General features: G+C 30.2%; 2 protein-coding genes across 5 annotated transcripts; one reads left to right on the top strand and one right to left on the bottom strand.

The window, feature by feature from the left end:
- Nucleotides 1–212: 212 nt before the first annotated feature.
- On the bottom strand, nucleotides 213–3,396 carry LOC108467819 (bifunctional UDP-glucose 4-epimerase and UDP-xylose 4-epimerase 1). Of its 2 annotated transcripts, XM_053031672.1 has the most exons (10): nucleotides 3,262–3,396; nucleotides 2,617–2,796; nucleotides 2,418–2,467; nucleotides 2,108–2,243; nucleotides 1,626–1,727; nucleotides 1,301–1,528; nucleotides 1,098–1,179; nucleotides 910–992; nucleotides 737–828; nucleotides 213–565 (listed from the first exon to the last, which is right to left on the bottom strand). In XM_053031672.1, the coding sequence occupies exons 1-10, from the start codon at nucleotides 3,262–3,264 to the stop codon at nucleotides 478–480; spliced, it is 1,044 nt and encodes a 347-aa protein (XP_052887632.1). In that variant the 5' UTR covers nucleotides 3,265–3,396; the 3' UTR covers nucleotides 213–477. The 2 variants fall into 2 exon arrangements, with proteins under 2 accessions (XP_052887632.1, XP_017624096.1); XM_017768607.2 differs by lacking the exon at nucleotides 3,262–3,396 and having other exon boundaries at nucleotides 2,617–3,227.
- A 91-nt stretch (nucleotides 3,397–3,487) lies between these two features.
- On the top strand, nucleotides 3,488–6,472 carry LOC108469435 (elicitor-responsive protein 3). Of its 3 annotated transcripts, none has more exons than XM_053031675.1 (8): nucleotides 3,488–3,662; nucleotides 3,926–4,006; nucleotides 4,497–4,562; nucleotides 4,652–4,769; nucleotides 4,855–4,969; nucleotides 5,762–5,836; nucleotides 5,986–6,042; nucleotides 6,204–6,472. In XM_053031675.1, the coding sequence occupies exons 2-8, from the start codon at nucleotides 3,940–3,942 to the stop codon at nucleotides 6,282–6,284; spliced, it is 579 nt and encodes a 192-aa protein (XP_052887635.1). In that variant the 5' UTR covers nucleotides 3,488–3,662; nucleotides 3,926–3,939; the 3' UTR covers nucleotides 6,285–6,472. The 3 variants fall into 3 exon arrangements, with proteins under 3 accessions (XP_052887635.1, XP_052887634.1, XP_017625806.1); XM_053031674.1 differs by having other exon boundaries at nucleotides 3,488–3,743; XM_017770317.2 differs by lacking the exon at nucleotides 3,488–3,662 and having other exon boundaries at nucleotides 3,788–4,006.
- Nucleotides 6,473–20,873: the final 14,401 nt, after the last annotated feature.

Raw genomic sequence — 20,873 nt, 5'->3', positions numbered from 1 at the left:
GCACCAGTCATGCTTGTTGTTCAGACTTACCTTATTATTATAATTCACCAAAAAACTATAAATGTATGCAGAGTACAAGACTAATAATTGAATTGAACCAAACAAATTTAACTATTATTATTGAAGTCATGACTAAAATTTCAAAAATAAAACGCATACAAATACTAAAATTAATCAAATTATAATATAATGATTAAATCCATAACTTTAACTTTATGAAATAGTAGAATTTAAACATATATAAAAGCTAACATCAACATGAATCAAATAAATAATCATACAAAATGTGTATAAATAAGAATTATCAACGTGTTAAAATTTATATAAATATATATAATTACTTGAAATAAAAACATCAACTCGAATTGACAATTAACACATAAGAAATCTATAAGTTGTTTGAACACTAAGGGGATAACTTTTGCTTAAACATGCTGTTGATGTTGGTGTAACATGAGAAAATCTTAAGCAAAGCTTTTAACGCTTTTTTGACTGGTATCCCCATGGATTGCTGCTCGCCCACTTCCATTGATCCCTACACATCTCATCTACACCATATTTTGCCCTGCAAATTACCCATATCTTCAACCCCAACATTCATGAAAATTACACATAATATGAGCAGATATCAATCGACTATCATAGGTAAGGATATATAATAGGAATATGTAACAGAGGATCCATGTAATTCCAATAAAACAAAGCACTAGGAAAGAGATGCGAATCATAGGCATACTTCCAACCAAGTTCCCTTTGAGCTTTCTCGGTAGAAGCATAAACGGCAGTAGCATCTCCAGGTCTTCTTGGGCATAGTTTAATGGGGATTTTCTGCAGTAGTTTAAGCACCAGCAATTTAATTACAAGAGAAAGAAAACGAGAAGGGGAAAGGAGAAATGAGACAACATTTACCTTTCTGGAAGCTTTTTCGAAAGCTGCAACCATTTCGAGCACAGATGTACCACATCCAGTTCCCAAGTTGTAGGCAACACAACCTGAAAGGACAAATACATTTAAAATGACCCGTAAAAATTTCCAAAAGGAACTGCTATCAACCTTCATCTCTAAAACAAGGCAACTGAATGATATAAATTGATCACCTATACTCTCTGTGGTAAAAAGTTTCCTAAGTGCAGCAGTATGGCCATCAGCTAAGTCCATAACATGGATGTAGTCTCGGATCTGTCAACAAAGGACCAATATCGAGCAGGCACAGACGATGAATTACAAAGTTGACTGCAATCTAAACGATAAGGACTATTACGGATATTCTTTCAGGAAATTTAGCTTTTAAAACACATACCGCGCTGCCATCCTTGGTTGGATAATCATGACCATATACATTAAGTTCAGGCAATCTGCCTACGGCCACTTGTTGTATGTAAGGCATGAGGTTATTCGGGATGCCTTTTGGATCTTCTCCAATTTTACCACTCTCATGAGCACCAACAGGATTGAAGTAACGCAGTAAAATGATACGCCAATCTGGTTCAGCCTTCTGAATATCTCGTGCAATTTCTTCAAGGAAAAGCTGGTAAATATAAAAAGAAGTTTATCGATTAAATACAATAAATGTACAATTCTTGTGAACCAAGAAAAGAAACATTTTAGAACAGACTAGTACTTACCTTGGTCCGTCCATAAGGATTCATGGCCTTCAACTCAAAATCCTCAACACATGGTATTTTCTCGGGTTGGCCATACACAGTTGCGGAGGATGAGAATACCATCTACTTGGTAAAAAATGTGCGAATACGTATAACACCAAAGTAAAAGAAGAATAAGGAGACAATCGTTCGTGTTTACTAACACCTGAAAATTTTAGTGGAATTGAAGCAGTACAAGCAAAAACTATTGTTTTTTGGCATAAACGCATTGACATGTAATAAACTCCTTGACTGAATTCTTGGCACTCAAACAATCCTCACATTTAGTCATGTCATAGAGATAAAAACGGCCTTCTTCGAAGACTCGAACAAATAGGAACAGCTCAACAAGGAATTCTAGCAATTATACTAATTTAACATCTTCCTTAGATCAGTTGAAATGCAACTATGAAACCAAAAAGATACCATGAGGAAAACAAAGAGTTTTAAAGACATTCTCATACCTTTTTGCAATTATATTTGGCCATGATCTCATACAGATTGATAGTGCCAATCAAATTATTGTCAAAATACCGACGAGGGTTACCGACACTCTCCCCAACAGCCTTAAGGCCAGCAAAATGGATGACAGCATCAAACCTGAGCCAATTGTTACAGGTAATCCAATTCAACACTAGTCAAATTACATTCATTTTAAGTCATTTGCAAGCATAATCCCAAATGAAACTGTAAAATGACAATAAATTAATGGACCATTGTGATGCAAACAATCAAAACCAGAAAAGATGACAGTATATATTCAGTTGGCAGTACTTTGTCTTAGAGAAAAGCTTATCCAAGTCATCCCTGTTCCTCAAATCACCCTGCAACAAAAAAATATGTATGAAAAAGCTTTGATCCCATCATAGATCTTAAAACAAATAAAAACCCAAACGTATGATCATCATAATACAACGATACATACAGCAAAGTTTTCATCTTTAGAGTAAAAGATGGAAAATTTTTTGCTTACCAAGTTGAACTGGAGTTTCTTAGAGAGCTCAGGACCCACTAATTCCTTAACCCTATCAACAGCCTCAATAACAGAGTTATCAAGATTGTCAATAATTGACACTTTAAAACCTTCATTGAGTAGCTGTACCACTGTGTGAGTGCCAATGAACCCAGCACCACCAGTAACAAGAATAGTTTTCTGTGAAGCATCCATTTGTAAAAAAGAAAAAACAAAGAAAGATTATAAAGTATTCTTTTTTTCTTTTATTATTAATAATTTATAATTCAGAGAAGATGGGGATCTTGGGTTTTTAAAGAATTTCTTCCTTATTAATGACCAAAAAAAAAATAAAGTATTTAACTTTGGGTTTTGGAAGAAGACGTGTTTGAGAAAATCAAGAAACTATCTTTTCGGAAAACCAAAAAAACTCCCACACAAAAGGATAAGAATGCATACGAAAAAGGTAAATTTTGGGAACCAAAACAAAGAAAATATTTGTGAGTGTGAGAGAGAGGAATAGCTACTAGTACTAGTGTACAATGAAGAGGCAAGAAAATGGAACTGTGGGTGAATCACAGCTCATAATGTGTTTCAGTAGTTGCTGTCTGTCAGTCAGTCAAAAGCTTCTTTTTGGTGGCGCTTTACATAGTTTCGGAAACTCACCATCCACTAAATTCGCTATCATTCCGGTAATTTGGGATCCTTTTGGATTAAGGGTTCTAGGAATTGTATCTAAGATAATGATGAATGAAATGAGAAGTTTTAGGATAAGTATAATACATCACAGACAGATAATGTTGGAGAGAATTTGATAAATCCACGTGATAAGCATGAACTGTTGTTGGTAAACCACTAAGCAAAAGATATTTCTTACGTAATTTAAGATAATGCTAGTCGACGAATAGTTTGTTATTTGTGGGTCCAAAACAAAGGAGAAGCGGTTCAGCCTGTACAAACGCATGATATATGCCAGCTACTTCTGCAAGTGGTTTCACAACATTAATTTTGCAACTTGTCTGGATTCCGATCATGTTTGATGTAAAAGATTGTCGGACCTTAATGGTGTAAGAGAATTTGAACTGCCCCAAGGCTTTTATTTTTATTACTTACTAATTAAACCACCTCATTGCATTTTCCTGGCTAAGGTAATTAAGGGTCTAAGTGGGTTCCTAATTTAGTTTTCGAGGACCGAGTCAGCATATGTGTTATTTTTAGTTTCCTGGAAAAAAGTAGATCCTAGAAACAGGGGAAAGTATGGAATTCCCCTGTATATATACCTTTCTGGGGTCTGTTTTTTTGTTCTTACATTCATTGTTACTGTCTTCAGTTTCGCCTCCAAACATGCCTCAGGGATCGCTTGAAGTTTTTCTTGCAAGTGCCAAGGGTCTTGAGGACACTGATTTTCTGTGTGAGTTCTGTTTCTGTTCTTTTAATATCAGTTGTTTAAACAAATAGGGTGGGTTTAGTTTGAATGTTTTGTTTGTGGTTGCTAATGGTTGAAATGTTTGTGGTTGCTAATGGTTGAAATATTAGGGATGAGATTATATTTTACTCTCATTATTTAAAAGCGAGTAAATTAATTTTTGTACGTTAAATTAGAGAGTAAATTAATCCTTTTAGAAATTTTTATTTATTTTTATTGTTAAAAATTGACTTTTCTGATGGAGTAATCTTATTATTAGACATGACATGTCACATCTACCTCAAGTTAATGTACATGAATCAATTTTTAACAGTAAAAATGAATGAATTTTTAAATTAAATAATTAATTTATTTTTTAATTCAACGTATAAAAATTAATTAATTTATTTTTTAAATAAAAATAATAATTTAACTTTTAGTATAAAATCTTTCATTATAGTTTTGCTAATGGTTTAAATATTGGAAATTTGAGCAGTCAAAATGGATCCATATGTGATCCTCACTTGTCGAACTCAGGAGCAGAAAAGTAGTGTTGCATCAGGTAAATGGGTTTCTAAATTTCTGTTGTTGAATAATAATAATGAAGACATGGAATTACTTACCATAGAAAATGTTGATGTTGACGGCAAGGGTCTGAACCGGTATGGAACGAGAATTTTATATTCAATGTGTCGGAAGGGGCTGAGGAACTAAAACTGAAAATAATGGACAGTGATATTGGTAATGATGATTTCGTTGGAGAAGCTGAGTGAGTAATTTCTTTAAATTTATGGATCAAACTTATTTGTTTTTTATATCATATAATTAAAAGGTTAGTATTTACATCTTTACAGAATTTGTTTAAAGTCGGTATTGCGAGAAGGACGCATTCCTCCAACTGCATATAATATTGTAAAAAATAAGGAGTTTTGTGGGGAGATTAAAGTTGGTCTCACTTTCAACCCCGAGGTATTTTTTTTTTTTTTTTGGGTGAAATATATCATAAAATTTTCTTTTCTTTTAAATTTAAGATTTTACTTTATTTACTTTTATTTTTAACAATTTTTATTTTTATCTTTTAGATTTTAAAATTTAAATTCAACTTTTAATATTGTTAAAGATTTTTTATGAAATATAAGTTCATTACGATATTATTTTTAATTACATTACTATTAAATAAGTTTTTTTATTTTAAAATATCACATTAACAATGTTAACTTGATTTAAATTTTAAAATTAAAAATTAAAATGATTGAATTCTACAAATAAAATACAGTGATTACATTCTAAATTTATAAAAAATATGAAAACTTGTAACATATTTTAACTTCTATTTTTAATTTCATGAATTTAACATATACATATTAGCAAACCACCAATTTCAATAAAATGTTTACAGGGTTTGTCTTCCTTTCCGAATTAGTATTGTTTATGAAAATTTGTGTTTTTAAAAAATAAAATGTTTATTTTGGACATTAAAAACTAGAAACTAAATAATGTGAGTAAATAAATAATTTATATCAAACATGATTTTGAAAAGTAAGAGGTAGAAATTTTAGTTTTTTTTTATTTTATGGATTGGTTTAATGAAAAGTTATCTATTTAGCATTACTTATGATTTAAAAATGTTTTTGAAAAGTAAAGCTTAATGCACTTAATTAAAATTTACATTATCTAAATGTTTAAGTATGAGATATATTTTACTCAACTTTTTGAAAGTGTTTATATATATATAGTCGTATTTATATTGCTTCATAATAGGAGCGGAGTCCCAGAGATTATGATGATAGGGATGAATATTCTAGAGGATGGAAGGAGTCTTCACACTCAGACAGAGTTAGTTTAAGTTTTTTTTTTTTCATTTATTTAGATAATCATATTCATACTCATATTTAACGTGTTTAACATAAGTGTTGGACACATGTATTTCTAAAATATATAAAATCTGGATAAGATTGTCTAATATTTTCATTACTTCGTGATAGGATCGAACTTCCAGAAGGGATGATTCCTCTAGAGGAAGAAGGCACTCTCCGGAAAGAGTTAGTTTTAAGCTTTTCTTTTTATATATATTTATAGATCATATTCATATTCATATTCAGAAGTGAACAAGTATACAGAATAAGTGAGAAATCCAAGTATTTAAGGAAAAAAAAAAAGAAAATTAAGAGCATAAACTAACCTATTCATTAATTCATAATAGGAAAGGGATTATAGAGGTAGGGATTCAGACGAAGATGGTAGAAGGGGTGGAAGGAGGAGGCATTCTTCAGACGAAGACTAGACTACATGCGGTTTCCATCTTAATTTTCCCTATCAATAAAGTTTTGATTTAGATCTATATTTGGGTGAATGTTGTCATCGTGTGCTCTACTTATACGATTGGTTCAACATGTTTTTGTCGCTATTACTTGTGTACAATGGACAATAAAAAAAATTATCATTTGAATAAAAGAGAATGGTTTTAAGTTATATATTTCACATTTTATTGGCAGTGGCACTGTACTTGTAAAACCCAATGGATTCAAAAATAATATAATTATATAAAAGTTTAAAATTAAACACCAACATTTTCAATAATAGTCTAAACATCATTATCATATGCGAAAACTATAAAACTACAAATAATACTCGATACCACCATGAAGATAAAATTAGTTGAAGAATTTTGAAAAACTCTCTAAAATTTCATATAAAATTTTTTGAGACCATCAAAACCGGCCCTCTCTCATCCTATGTAATATCCTAAATACCTAAGTCTATTTTTTTTTTTACTTAATGATAATTACCTTAAATATATAAGGCTATTTAACTTTGTATTATAAGATTAAAGATCACTAATATGTGTAAAATATAACATTATTTTGCATAGTGATTCCTTTTTGTTTCTGTAGGTTGTTGATTGCAACTAGGTAACTTACATTACCAAAGGCTAAAAAGATTTAATGACAACTATTGATTCATATGTTACACTTTAAACTCAATTTGAGAATTTGATCAAATTTATAGTGTCACATTAATAAGCAAAGCGACCGCTCTATTTATCATTCATTTATTACTAATTGAAACATAGTGTCTTAAATATTTATATGACATTATAACTTACTCTTAATATTTTTAAGAGAAAATAGTCATTAAAAATTAAAATAATTCATAATAACTGAATCAATAAATTTTAAAATAGAACCAAAGCAACCAAATCAACTAATTAACATATTCTAAGTACATACCACGTGTTATTTTTACTCTTTTTAAAAAGGGACTGTTATGAAAGTATTTGTGCCAAGACTTTTCACACCGATGTTGCTCGACCACAAACTCACAAACTATCTAGAACTTGCAAACAAAATTAAAAATCCAAACGTTGAGCTTTTCATATCTTGTGGTGATTTCCAAATTCTAACTTTACCATATATTAAAGTTAGTTTTAAAGAAATTTAAATCACATTAGAAAAATTCGAGTATAGCAAATACCATTCCATAAAATAGTTACATGTTAGATATTAATATCAAAATAGATTCACATTTTAAATTTTGCCCAAGTAACACATGCAGGAAGTATATTCGAACACACAAGTATTCAACCATACATCAAACAAAACAATCAATGAAGAGAGCACAAAATGCTTCTTTAACAGTAGCAATACTTCAATATGTGAATGTTCATGACTCAGTCAACTATCACACTAAATGCGCAAAGTGCAACAATAATAATACTCCCAAATGCTCAAGGTAATCTGAATGATACAGTAAACAAACAATATGGGGACCCCCATACTTTATATTATGTTGATTATATCTGATGTACCGACCTAGCTTCCAATGGTGTCAAAAATTACGATTTTGGGACTTTGTTTCCGTAAATCGAGTCAATAAATATTAAATAAAGATATTTATGGAGTTAATAAATAAATGAATTGAAATTTGATTAGTCAATTTACCCAAAATTGTGATTAAATAAGGCCTAATGACTAAGTTGTAAAGTTCAATCGCTATAGCTTTTTAATTAAGAAATAATTTAGGGACTTAAATTACAATTATTCAAAGGTCCGAAATGGTAAATAAACCATTTTTAAATTATTGGTAGTGAATGATAAATGTAGCTTCACTAAATGTGATTAAAAGTTAAATTATATTAATTAAAACATGATTAATTAATTAATTAATTAAACTAAGTTAATTAACTATTAATTGAAGTATAAAGGGAAATGAAAGTGGGAATTCATCATATTTTCCAGTTATCCCACCATCCTCCATAATCAAAGCTTAAATGAAAGCTTTAAAACTTTTCCAACAATAGGCCATTGAATTAGATATGAAATCCAAGTCTTTTTCTTGTAATTTTTTTTGTAGATTTGAGGTCATGAGAGCTTGATTTAGTCGTCCCATCTACCAAATTGTAAAGTTTTTAAAGTTTTATAAAGTTTCCATTGTTGATTTCTTGAAGAATTAGGTATGAAATTGATGGAAATTAAGCTTAGTTTATGAAAATGACTAAGTTATAAAGCTTAATTGTTAGTTTCGTACATTAGGGACCAAAATGAATAGAATGAAATTTTTTTATAAAATTTTGGTAGGAATATAAAGTAGGAGGTCCCTAATGAATAAATGTGAAACCGGATTTTAGTCCAAAGTTAGGAATTAATAGTTATGATTGTCCGGGGTTTACGGACTAAATTTAATAAATTGAAAAATATGCATGAATTGGTAATTGACTGTGAATTGGCTGGAAATTTATATTGATATATGTTTTATGATTGTACGTAGCTAACATCAACTCTGGGCCATCGAGAGGGAAAGTAAATACGAGAGTTATTGACGAGTGACGTGGAACCTCGATTTGTATTTCTATGATTCATGAAAATTTTTAATTATTGCATATTCACGATATTTTGCATTATATGGTATTAAGGTGAGTTGGAAATGGTTATTTGAACATAATTGTTAAGCTTATGATTGAATATTAAGATATTATCAAATTGAATAAATTGAGAAATGATATGAATTATCTTGAAATGTGATATGTGTTATGGAAGTTGAGTAGAATATGTGTATGACATGAACATATGTGTTTGGAAAAAAATGAATTGAATTGTGGTTTTGAATGTGATTGAAAGCATGTATTGAATTGAATTGTGTGACAGTATTGAATGTCAAAACTGGGTAATGGTTGAATATAGGAAAAATGAGTATGATACGGAATGTTGAATGGTATGCAATGTATGAAATGAATTGATGATGAGATTGTAATGTGATATATGGTTACAATGTATATCGAGTCGATGCTACCCTAAAAACGGTCTCAAGTACCGTCAAATTATTTGGCATGCCTTAGGTTGAAAACCATCGTTGTCGGCTATTCGAGATGGTAGAATGTTCAAATATTGAATGTCATCGTTGTCAATTTATTCAGGATGGTAGGATAAGTAAATTGTGAAAACCATCATTGTCGAGCCACACGGATAATAAAATATAAGAATATAGAAAGTCATCATTGTCGGGCCATCCAGGATGATAGAATATTGAAATAGGGTAAACCATCGTTGTCAGGCCAACAAGGATTGTAATATACTGAATTGTGCGAACAATTGCTGTTGGACCACCTAGGATGGTATAATGAGTATAGATAGCAAAAGTCATCATTGTCGGGCAACCAGGGATGACAAGTGTAGTATAAGAAGTTATGGAATATTGATGTTGGATGAAAATGGAATCGAATGGCATAATGTCAAGGTTATATATATATATATATATATATATGTATGTCTCATTTATGAATGGAATTGAATTAGGGAATGATTTAAAGACACGTATTTGATTAGTGACTTGAATTGATTTTACTATATATTGTATGCTCAAATGTGAGTATGTTAAAAGAATTGTTTGGCATCATAGAACATGGTTTGAATAGTCATTGATATTATATATCTTGCGACAAATTACTAATGCATATGTTGTTTTATCTTAAATAATAGAATTAGCATTGAGCGTTTTCGCTTAGCGTATGATTTTGTCTTTGTTTTAAGTATCGCATGTACTTAAGTTGGGTCGATTTTGGTTTAATATGTGTTAATGCGAACAATTGAAGCTCGAAGTGATATTTTGCAAACAGTCAAATGTTAAAATTGTGAACTTAATTTGTTATAAAGTTAGAAATTTAAGAAATGTTAGTTGATGGTCACTAAACTAACTATAATTACGACAAAGGCAAGCGCACCTATCGAACAATAGTATAGCTATGGTGAGTAGGGAATATCGTATCCACGAGGACTAAAAGTACCAGTAATTACTATTTTTCTATTATTTAGTTGATAAATTAGGATGATTGTTTTAATCCAAATTTACTAATCTAAATTAACTAAGAACTCGACAGAGAATGAATTAGGAAAATATTTGAAGATAACCAAAGAGAAAGACAATACCCAAGAAATAATCCACCTAAACTTCACTTATTATTCTGAATCTGAATTAAATAATTTATTCACTTATGTCTTGATCCGTAAAAATCTATAAATTATGTTAATATCTCTTTCGAGAGTAAGAACACCTGACTCTAGGTTGATTAATCGAAATCTCTTTCTAGTTAAAATCCTTATTTTCGCATTAACTCGATCTATGGATTCCCCTATTAGAATGGAGTCTAATCCGGTAGATTTATGTCGTCCTATTTTTAGGATTACATGCAACTTCACTCAATTATGCTAGATCTACTCTTAAACAGGGACTTTTGCTCTACTGAAATAAGAACATTAAAAATGAATTAATATCCCTAAAATATTAAAGCACGAAATAAGCATACATAATTGAGAACAAGAATCAAGTATTTATCATGTAATTCAGAAATCAAATAATAAAATTCATCATAGGTTTCATTTTCCCTAGGTATCTAGGGAATTTAGTTCATAATCCGAAAAAAAATACATCTCAAAGTCAAAAAAACTACAAGACATAAAGAAATTCAAATAAACTTCGAAAAAAGTTAAAATGAGATATTCAATTTTGAAGGAGATCTGCTTCTGAGTTGGCTCTGATAGTGTACTTCGAGTAATTTCTTCAATCTTCTCTACATGCTCCATTAGGTCTTCTTTTAATTGTTATTTATAGACTTTAGAATGCTCAGAAAGCCTAAAAATTGGGTTTTTCCGCGTGTTAAGGAAGCAGGTTGCGAAATTGACACGGGCTGGCACATAGGCGTGTGGCCAGCCCGTGTGGAAATGCTGAAAATAGCTCTGTAATAGGCCTAATATGCCCAGGCCCAATAACAAAAAATCAAACCCAGATACCCATTTACAATGGGGCCCAATGGCCCAAAACCTAAACCTAAGTTTAGCCAAATAGCCAAACCCTAGCAGTAAGGAGCGTCGCAGCCCTAACCTCCAGCGCCGTACAAGCCTCCAGCGCCTCCGTACGTCGTACACCTTCACGCGCCATGCACACTTGCAAATAGACAAGAAAACAATAGCAAATAGAAACAAAAAACAACAGAATAGCAAAAAAAGAGGGCTTGAATTTTCATTTTAGATTATTGTTCGGCTATAAAGCCAAAAAACTTTTTCATTGTAAAACTACGAACGCACACTATAATACATATACTAAATAGTAGAAAAGAAATCAAAAGAGTGATCTAAAGGTGATTTCAAATTTTTCCCTCTTTTCTGTCGATTTACTTGCATTATTTTAACATAGAAGACGAAAAAGAATGCTTGAAACAACACCGATGAAAGCCCTCATGTCTCAGGAATATGGTGATTCGGGCTAGGGTTGTTCTCTCTTCTTTTTCGTCGGATCTTGCCTTGTTTTTGACAGAATAGTACAGGATTTTAAAGTTTTTTTTTAAAAAAAAAAGGGGGAAAGGAGTACTCTTACCGGATCTTCGTGGGTGAGGCTTTCTTCAGCAAGATCCGATCTCCATTCGTGCACCGTCAGCCATCAAATTGATGGTGGTTTGGGTGGCTACTTAATGAACCCAAAGAGAATGAAAGGTTCTGTTTCTTTTTTAAAATTAAAAGGTTATTTGTGCTTTGAAAGGAAGATAAATGGGAATAAGGATTTTAGCATTAAAATAAGTCTGTGCCTTTTCATTAGAAGTGGAAAATTTGCGCATTAAATCCTTTCTTTTGCGTGATTATTCAATTGTGCCTTCTTTGTTTTGCCCTTTTTTTTAATTTGGCTCTTTAATTTGTGTGCGTTTCCATTTTAGTCCGCGATACAGTGCTACGTTTTGGGCTCGGGATATTTGCAATTCTAATCCCCACACATTCATGTGCCTTGTACATTGATCTTATTTATGATTATTTGTAAATTATCCCTGTCATTTTGGGTTCAATTTTAATTTGGTCTTTCATTTGTATAGTTATTTAAAATGCATTTAATATTTTTATATGTATTAATCTATGTTAATAATTTTGTTTGCTTACATTTGTATAATTATTTTGAGATTTTTTTATCTTATTATTTTTACATTGTGCATCCCATTTCTTTAAATATTTTATACATATTTGTATATACATCATTCTTATTAAATTCTTAATCTATAATAACCGTTATTTTGAAGTTAACAACATTCTTATTTATTTTTGACAATATCATCGTTTTAAAATTCTTTTTACATTAAATTATTTTAATACCTCATTATAAACTTTTGCTTAAATATTTTATATATTGATACATAAATTATTTTAATAGAGTTTTCTATTTAAAATATTTCTTGATTCATGATTTACTTAATGTTTTTATGTATATATGACACTATTTTGGGAACTTCATTTTATGTTTATAAAATTATTATTTTTAAATGTTTCTCTATATTATATTATCTTAGTATCTTATTTAGTATTTCTTTTAAAAGTTTTTAAGTATAATGGTACTTATATAATTTATAAGCTAACTTAATTTTGTATGCATCATTCATTTCATGCCATTTTTTTTACAAGTAATTATTCTTAAATATATATATATATATATATATATATATATATATATATATTTTGTACGTATATCTTATCATGTACTCTACCATTCTTTCATATTTTTAAGTTATTGTATATTGTCGTTTTTAAATGAATTTGTGTTGAAAATATTTCGCATACTATTTGATTCATATAATTTATTCTATAATATTTATTCCAATGATTATATATATAGCCTTAGTTTTTTTTACCTAAATTATTTCAAATTTATCAATTCACCCACTCATATATCATATATATTATGTGTTCATTCGTCTATTTTGAAATTGTCTTATACCACATTGACTTCTAAATTCCATTTTGTCTTGTATATGATCTGTTGATTGATTTATATTGTGCCATATTTATTGTTGTTGTATTTTATTTATTCGTTGTTTTATTTGTTATATTAATTGCTTTCCATCAATGCTAAAAAATTTGATCACATTTTTTGTAGAATAGTCGCACTTAATCGTTGGAGTTATCAATTGTGGTTTATTGTACTTTAGGTGTGCATATTATCGCATGTTTATTCTTTTTTAATGTTTCTTTGAAATACACTAATTATTCTACTCTATTTCAAGTAAAATTAATACGTTTTAAGCTAGTTTTATAACTATTCGTTTAAAAATTCTTTAAAAAGAAGGTAATGTTCGATGTTTGGCAATTTGGGGAATCGTGCCCTATCGTGCTGGGTTGTGATTTCCTATTTGTTTAAAAGAATAGAATATCCCTTTAGAATTTCACTCATGTTCTCTAAATTCTAAAATAAGGCAATGTTCGATGTCTAGAAATTCGAGGAATCATACCCTATTATGATGGGTTTCGATTTTTTTCGTTCGACTAAATAATTGGGCATCCTTTTGTGATTTTTGACATATAAATTTTTGGAAGTCGAAATTTATCGTGTTTTAGAGGATACAAAGGATCGTGTCCTATCGTGCTGGATGTGATACTGTATTCCTCTGAAACAAGGGAATTTTGACGACCAACTCGGGCTATTCAAATAAAAAGAACCACCTTTCAAAAACTCTTTTAAATCTCAGACATAAGGACAATATTTAATCATTTTGGTGCCAATTTTGGGCGTAATGAGGGTGCTAATCCTTCCTCATGCGTAACCGACTCCCGAACCCATTTTCTCAAAATTCGTAGACCAAAATCATTGTTTTAGTAAACCAAAATGTTTTATTAAAATGACCAAACTCCTTAGTGATCCAATCACACCTAAGCAAAAGATTGGTGGCGACTCCATTTTCATTTTAAAAGTCGATTGTCCGTTTTTGTTTTCAAAATTTAAAGATGGTTTCGACAAGCTCTTTTTGCTCGATTTTGGCTTATTTTTCGCTCTTTTAGCTGAAAACAGCTCTTTTTGCTCGATTTGGCTTATTTTTCGCTCCCTTATGCTCACTTAAGTATAGAAACATGAATTTAAAGGATTAAGAGCATCAAATTCACTAATTTACATAATAAATCCAAAAACGCATCAAGAATGGGATTTAAAACATGTTACTTTTATAGCTTATCATTAGTATATTGTGGTTAAAAGAAGTGTGAAGCTATGTCACTTGTTCGAATAGTTAGAACCATGAATTTAGCCTATATGTTGTGGTTAAAATGGTTAAATTGCAAATGTGATAGTATATGTATGGTATAATTGTTTAGAATTAAACTTATTAAGGAAGAGTATTTGGCTGAAATATGTGGTTTGAAAAGATGAAATAGTTGTTTTGGTCATTTGAAAGTTGCTATTACTTTAACCATTTAGAAATTGTATGTCACGTCGCGATGTTAAGCATGTGTCAATGACGAGATCAAATCACCAAGTCACGTTGCGACGCGGAGCTTTAGTTGTTGGGATGAAGCCAAGTTAGTATGTTACGTCACGATGAGGAACCCCCGAAGTCGTGGCGTCTTGAAAACTTTACAGTTAGTCCTAATTCAAACTTAGGTTAGCATTAGAGCTTTCTTAAGCTTGTATATGACTCGAAAATGGTTACGTATTATTTTTATATACTTGTTTTATTATTATTTTTGAATGTTTAATGTTGTAAACTAGATTTTGATTTGTTTGTAATTACTCAGGCAACAAATGTGACACCTTATAGCTCGAACCCAATAATTAAGTTAGGTATGGAGTTTTACATCTGAAAACTTTTTGACACATATAAAGTCTTTTCATCAATTTCACAATGTAATTTTAACACATCAAACAATTAAATTAACCACAATGTAAGGCAATCAAAATTCAAAAATCACAAGCTGAAATTTTGAGCATTCGTTGCTTAAAATCAATCAATCTTCAATGACCTTCGTTTTCAATGATTCACCTAACTCTTTTACTTCAACATAAAAAATAAAAAAAAACATACCAATTTACTAAAACTAAATCTAAATTATCAATCCATTACAATTAGTTTAAATTTAATCTTAAACAAATTTTAATTACTCTAAGTTCAAATAATTTTTAAGACAAAATAAATCATAACACCTTTTATCCTAATTAAGCTCATCTACGACTAAATTAATCAAAAATTCCTCCAAATTAGATTCAACCTTACTCAATTAAATAGTTGACTTACATTTTCCCAAGAATATGTTCATTTTATTATCATATATATTAAAAATTACTAAAATTATTTTTCAATTCATTATTTCTTTTAAAATTATATTTTAATATTTTAAACATATTATCATTTCTTAAATTGTTTTTTTTATTTTTATAATATATGTTAATATTTTTATTTAATATTTTTTGTAAATATCTTAGATTAATCTTGTGCATAGTATCTTACTAGAACTTTTGTCTCACAATCCATGTGGTCTTAGACAATTTCTTCACTTTAAATGCGCTTAAGTCAACCTAACTCTCAAAAAATGAGAATTCCCCTGGAAATCTCTAAAGCACTAAAAATATAGTAGAAACAACTTGAAACGAAAAGAGCAACAAGAGAGTTGAAAAGTTACAAAAAATAATGCACACCAAGTGTTTAAGTAAATTCTCTCAATATATTTTTAACTTAAGAATAACTTCATACAATAAGATGATCACAAATGAAAGGGAGGCCTCTATTTATAGTTGATCTCTCCAAAACTAATGGTATAGATTGAGTTATATCGACGATCAAGATTAGAGTCTATATATAATTGAGAGTCCTAAGTGATTTAAACTCTATACAATCTTATCCCTTTAGGATTTACCTTATTTACTCTAGTAGAGTAATTCTATTTTGACTGAAGGGTATTATTGAGCTACCAAGGCTTAAAGTAGATGAATTTCTCCATGGATTCCATGAGTCGGGCTAGATTAAGTGGATAAAATTAACCTCATTTAATAAATTGACCTTTATGAGACATTCTGCGTGCAATGATCACAAGCTTTATTAGACCTGTTCAATGGTCGGGCTACTCGCTCAGGCCTAAAGGCTCGCCCGAAATTTGAAGGGTTTGGGAAAAAATATTAGGCCCAAAAATTGGGCTTGTGCAAAAAAATTAGGTCCACTTAAAATATGGGGTCGGGCTCAGGCTTAAACATTCAAGGCCCAAGCCGAGCCTGGTCCGGTCTGACCCATTTTAAGTTTATAATATTTTATATTATGTTATTTTTATATATTATGTAATTTAGAACACATTAAAAAAAACCCTAATAACACACTTTATTAATCCTAAACTAGATAAGAACACAACCCATAAACAATTTTGAAGAAGGCAGCAGCTAATTTATGGTGCAATTCAATGCAAAAATTATTGAAGAAAATTGCAGCTAAATGGTAGCACTTTGGAGCAGCAAAACATGACACAAGCAAGGCAATTGGCAGCTGTCTTGGACCGATATAGCAGCTAAATTTGTGGAGAGCAAGAAATTTATAAAGGCAAGGGCCAATGGCAGCAATCAAGAAAAGAAATTGATGATGGCAGTGGGAAGAAAATTAAGAGTAAAAATGAAAAGGTAAATTTTTGGGTTAAGGGCTTAACATTTTTAAGTGATTTAGTCTTTCTTTTATTTTTAATGAATATATAATATATAATACTAGGTGATATGTTATTAATATAATATATCTAAATAAATATAAATATATGAGAAAGGAATAAATATAGAAATATACATATGTAATATAAGGAGCGACGAACCAAAATAAAGAAGGATTGAAATAGTAATTTTTCCATAAGAGTGGGCTTTGGGTTTGGTTATTGGGCCTTTAGGCAAACGACACCTCCTTAAATTAATACTTAATAATTAATAAAACTCCAAAATTAAAATTTTTGAATATGAAATTCGCTTTCCTGTAAATTTTTAGTATTTTCTCTAGATATTGTTCCTCTTTTTGTATTAAAATAACTTGTTAAATTGCGAGGGATACAACGAATAATGTCTAACACATTTCATGTTTAGCCTTTGTATTTTTCACTTTTTCATAAAATTTCCTAAAATGGTTACATGTTTAGGAATTATTTTGTCAAAGGAAAAACTCCATCTTTAAGAGTATTCATTATGACCCACTTCTTTTTTTTTTTAGAAAGTGATATATAAATTCTCCAATAATCCTGTTGATTTTGTAAATACCCGTATTCTCGCTGCTACTGTAGATGCTTCACATGTTGTCAACGTTACAACAATGATAATGTCCCTTATTATATTTATATGTTAACTTGGTGGGAAACAACACACAAGCATGTATGAAAAAACATGGTTACAAGTCCAAAACTAATACCCCTAACTTTGAGAAAAATCAAACCGCTTTGCCTATGGCAAATTGAGCCATCATGCATATCAATGTAAAAATCAAAAGAGAAAAGAAGACAATCTTATTAAGTCAAATTTCAATTTGGTTGAAACAGATAACATAATTATTGTGATAATTTTTTAAATTAATATTATGATTAATGCGAAAGGGTAATCGACAGACTCTAGTACCATTAGATATATTTGTGGCAATCAAAATGCATTTACTATTACTCCCAATAAGAGAAAGGGGAATAAATTGTCTACATCAGAGACTCATGCTTGGCACATGTGCTTAATAAAGACAATATCTTGCTCAAACTTACATGTGGAAGAATCTTAGCCTTAAATGAGGTACTTCATGTTGTTAATATTAGAACTGTAATAAGTCAATTTTGTCTCGGGCCCAAACTACAAAAATTTAAACCAATAAAAAAATTGTCCATTTACAACAACAGGCCCAAATATCCAATCATAGCCCAAATACAAAACCCAACAACTCAAAATTAAACCTAACCCTAAAACCCAATGCCCAAGCCCACAATATTAAACATTTTCAGCAGAAAAAAAGGGGGTAGACAACCCTAGCCGCATGCCACGTTGGCGCCCCCCTCTGTCGCAAACGCCACCGCCGCTCGAGGCTCACCAACCACCGCCCTTCCATGCGTCTGACGCCTCTGACACCTACAAAGAAGAAACAATGCAAGAAGCCTATATACAAAAGACAACAAAGAAACGGACAAAGAATAGAAACAAAGGGTCTTGTAGTCGGCTATAAAGTCCAAAACTACATCTTTGTATTTTTTTTACGCACACTAGTAAATCAAAAAGGAGAACAGAAGTTTTAAAATGTGTTAGTTTTTATCTTTTACTTGTTTCTTTTTGTTTTCTTGTTTCTTTTTATTTTTTACAATTCTATTTTAATAAAAAAAGGTGAAAACAAAAAGAGGAAAGGAAGGCTCACCTTTAATCATCCTGTGGTCTCGGCATCAGAGGTCCCTTCTCCGTCGTCGATGCCGGATCTAAAAGGGGTCGGGGTCCTTGTCTTTCGGCTTTTGGGTTGAGAAGGCTCGGCCTTCAAATACGTAAAGAAAACGAGGGTTAAAATACCCATTTTACGTGACGCTGGCCATCGACCACGGTAGAGTGCGGAGGACCGCTGGCAAAACTAAGGGTCGGCCAAAGGGGGATTTGAAAGAACCTTTGGGGGTGTTAAGTTTTTTTTTTTTTAAATTGCTTTGATAGGATAAGCAAACGACGTCATTTAGGGCCTATTTCAGGCCTCAAAATGGCGCCGTTTAGAGCCCCTGATCCTCGCGACCTTACCTGCTCTGGGGGGATCCACGTGTTTTCGTTAAATGGACTATTTACGCCCCTAGCCCTTCCGCATTCTTGTTCTTTTTAATTTAGTCCTTTTTTCTTATTTATTTATTTTATAAATTTGACCCCAAAAATTTGTTGCGCGTTCCAATTAAGTCCTTGACTCATTGGCGATTTAAAAAACAGGCACATGTCCAGGGATTGGGTTTTTTGCCCATTTGGTCCTCAGCCTTTTCGCGCCTTTTGATTTCAATCCTCATTCAAATATCTTGTTATAATTTTTACCTTTTAATTTCATTTTTACTATAATTTAATCCTCAAGCTGTTTAATTTCAACCCTTTTTCGCAAATTTATTATTTATTTATTTATATGTTATTTATATTAAGCTTATTTATTTTATTTACTTTAAATCTTTTCATATGTTATTTATTTTAAACTTACTTATCTTATTTATTTTAAATCTTTTCATATATTGTTTATTTTAAACTTTTTATATATTATTTATTTTAAATATTTTTATATATATTATTTATTTTAAACTATTTTATATATTATCTATTTTAAATTTTCACATATAATATTCAATTTAAACTATTTTATATGTTATTCATTTTAAAAATTTTAAGCTGTTTTATTATTTATTTTAAGTTTTTTCATACATTATTTATTTGAAACTGTTTTTTATATTATTTACTTTAAGTTCTTTCATTTATTATTTATTTTAAACCTTTTATATTATTTATATATTATTTTGTTTCATTTTATTTTGATCATTAATGTTGATATCAAAATGGTGTATTATATGATTATTGCCATCGACGCTTTAGGGATTATTTATTAATATTTTCATAGTATTGACATTCATCAACGTAGCATTTATTCATGTATTATTGCTCCCTGTTCCACATTACCCTTTTTTTTAGCTATTTCATTTAAATCACATCGTGAATTAGGCTCCAATGTATTTATCCAATATAGATTATTTTATTTTACTCTAAACAAAATAAATGCACATCATTAAGTGTTGTACTCGTTATTATTTAAAAAAGGAAAATTTTTAAAATAAAGTAATATTTCGCGATTTGGGAATTCGAGAAAACGTACCCTAACTTATGGGGTTTCGATTTTCTTGTTAAACCTAAATAGCCAAATATCCTTTTAAATTTCAAAATACATGAAATTTCAATAAAATTTAAAGGCAAGCTTATTCTTGAGGGTTCAAAGTGTCGTGTCTTAACTTACGGGATGTGACATTTTATTACCTCGAGACGAGAGAATCTTTAACATTCTTTTCGATTTATCCGAACGTTTTTTAAATTAACATTAATAAAAGGAGGGATCGTATTTTAAATTCTTTCAAAGTTTTCAATTTTCGACATTTAGACATTAATTAATTAATTAGGTACCAATTTTGGGTGTGACGAGGGTGATAATCCTTCTTCGCACGTAACCAACTCCTGAATCCGTTTTCTCAAAATTCGTAGACCAAATTCACCTTTTTAGTAAATCGAAACATTTATTAAAAGGATCAAATTATGAGGTAACCCGATCACATCTCATAAAAAAGGATTGGTGGCGACTCTTGTTTTAATTTTTATTTTCAAACAAGTCAACCTTTTTTTAAAAAAAATGGTTTCGACAAGAACCAATTTAATTTCTGTTAAATTATTGAAAAAAGTGAAAGCAAAAAGTTTTTTAAAATCAAATAAGATCGTAATGACAGAAAAAAAAATTGTGGCAAAGGATGACTATTGTAGCATTCAAAACAGTACAGCAAGTATACTAATAAAATCTAAGATAAATATGGGAGCTTCAAGTCATTCAATTCAATCTTCACAAAATAGAAAATACGATTTGTATAAAATTGATTGAGTCCTCAAT

Source organism: Gossypium arboreum, chromosome 8 (genome assembly GCF_025698485.1).
Source record: "Gossypium arboreum isolate Shixiya-1 chromosome 8, ASM2569848v2, whole genome shotgun sequence".
In the NCBI taxonomy this organism is placed as follows: domain Eukaryota; kingdom Viridiplantae; phylum Streptophyta; class Magnoliopsida; order Malvales; family Malvaceae; genus Gossypium; species Gossypium arboreum.
This window is presented reverse-complemented; position numbering and strand designations above follow the sequence as displayed.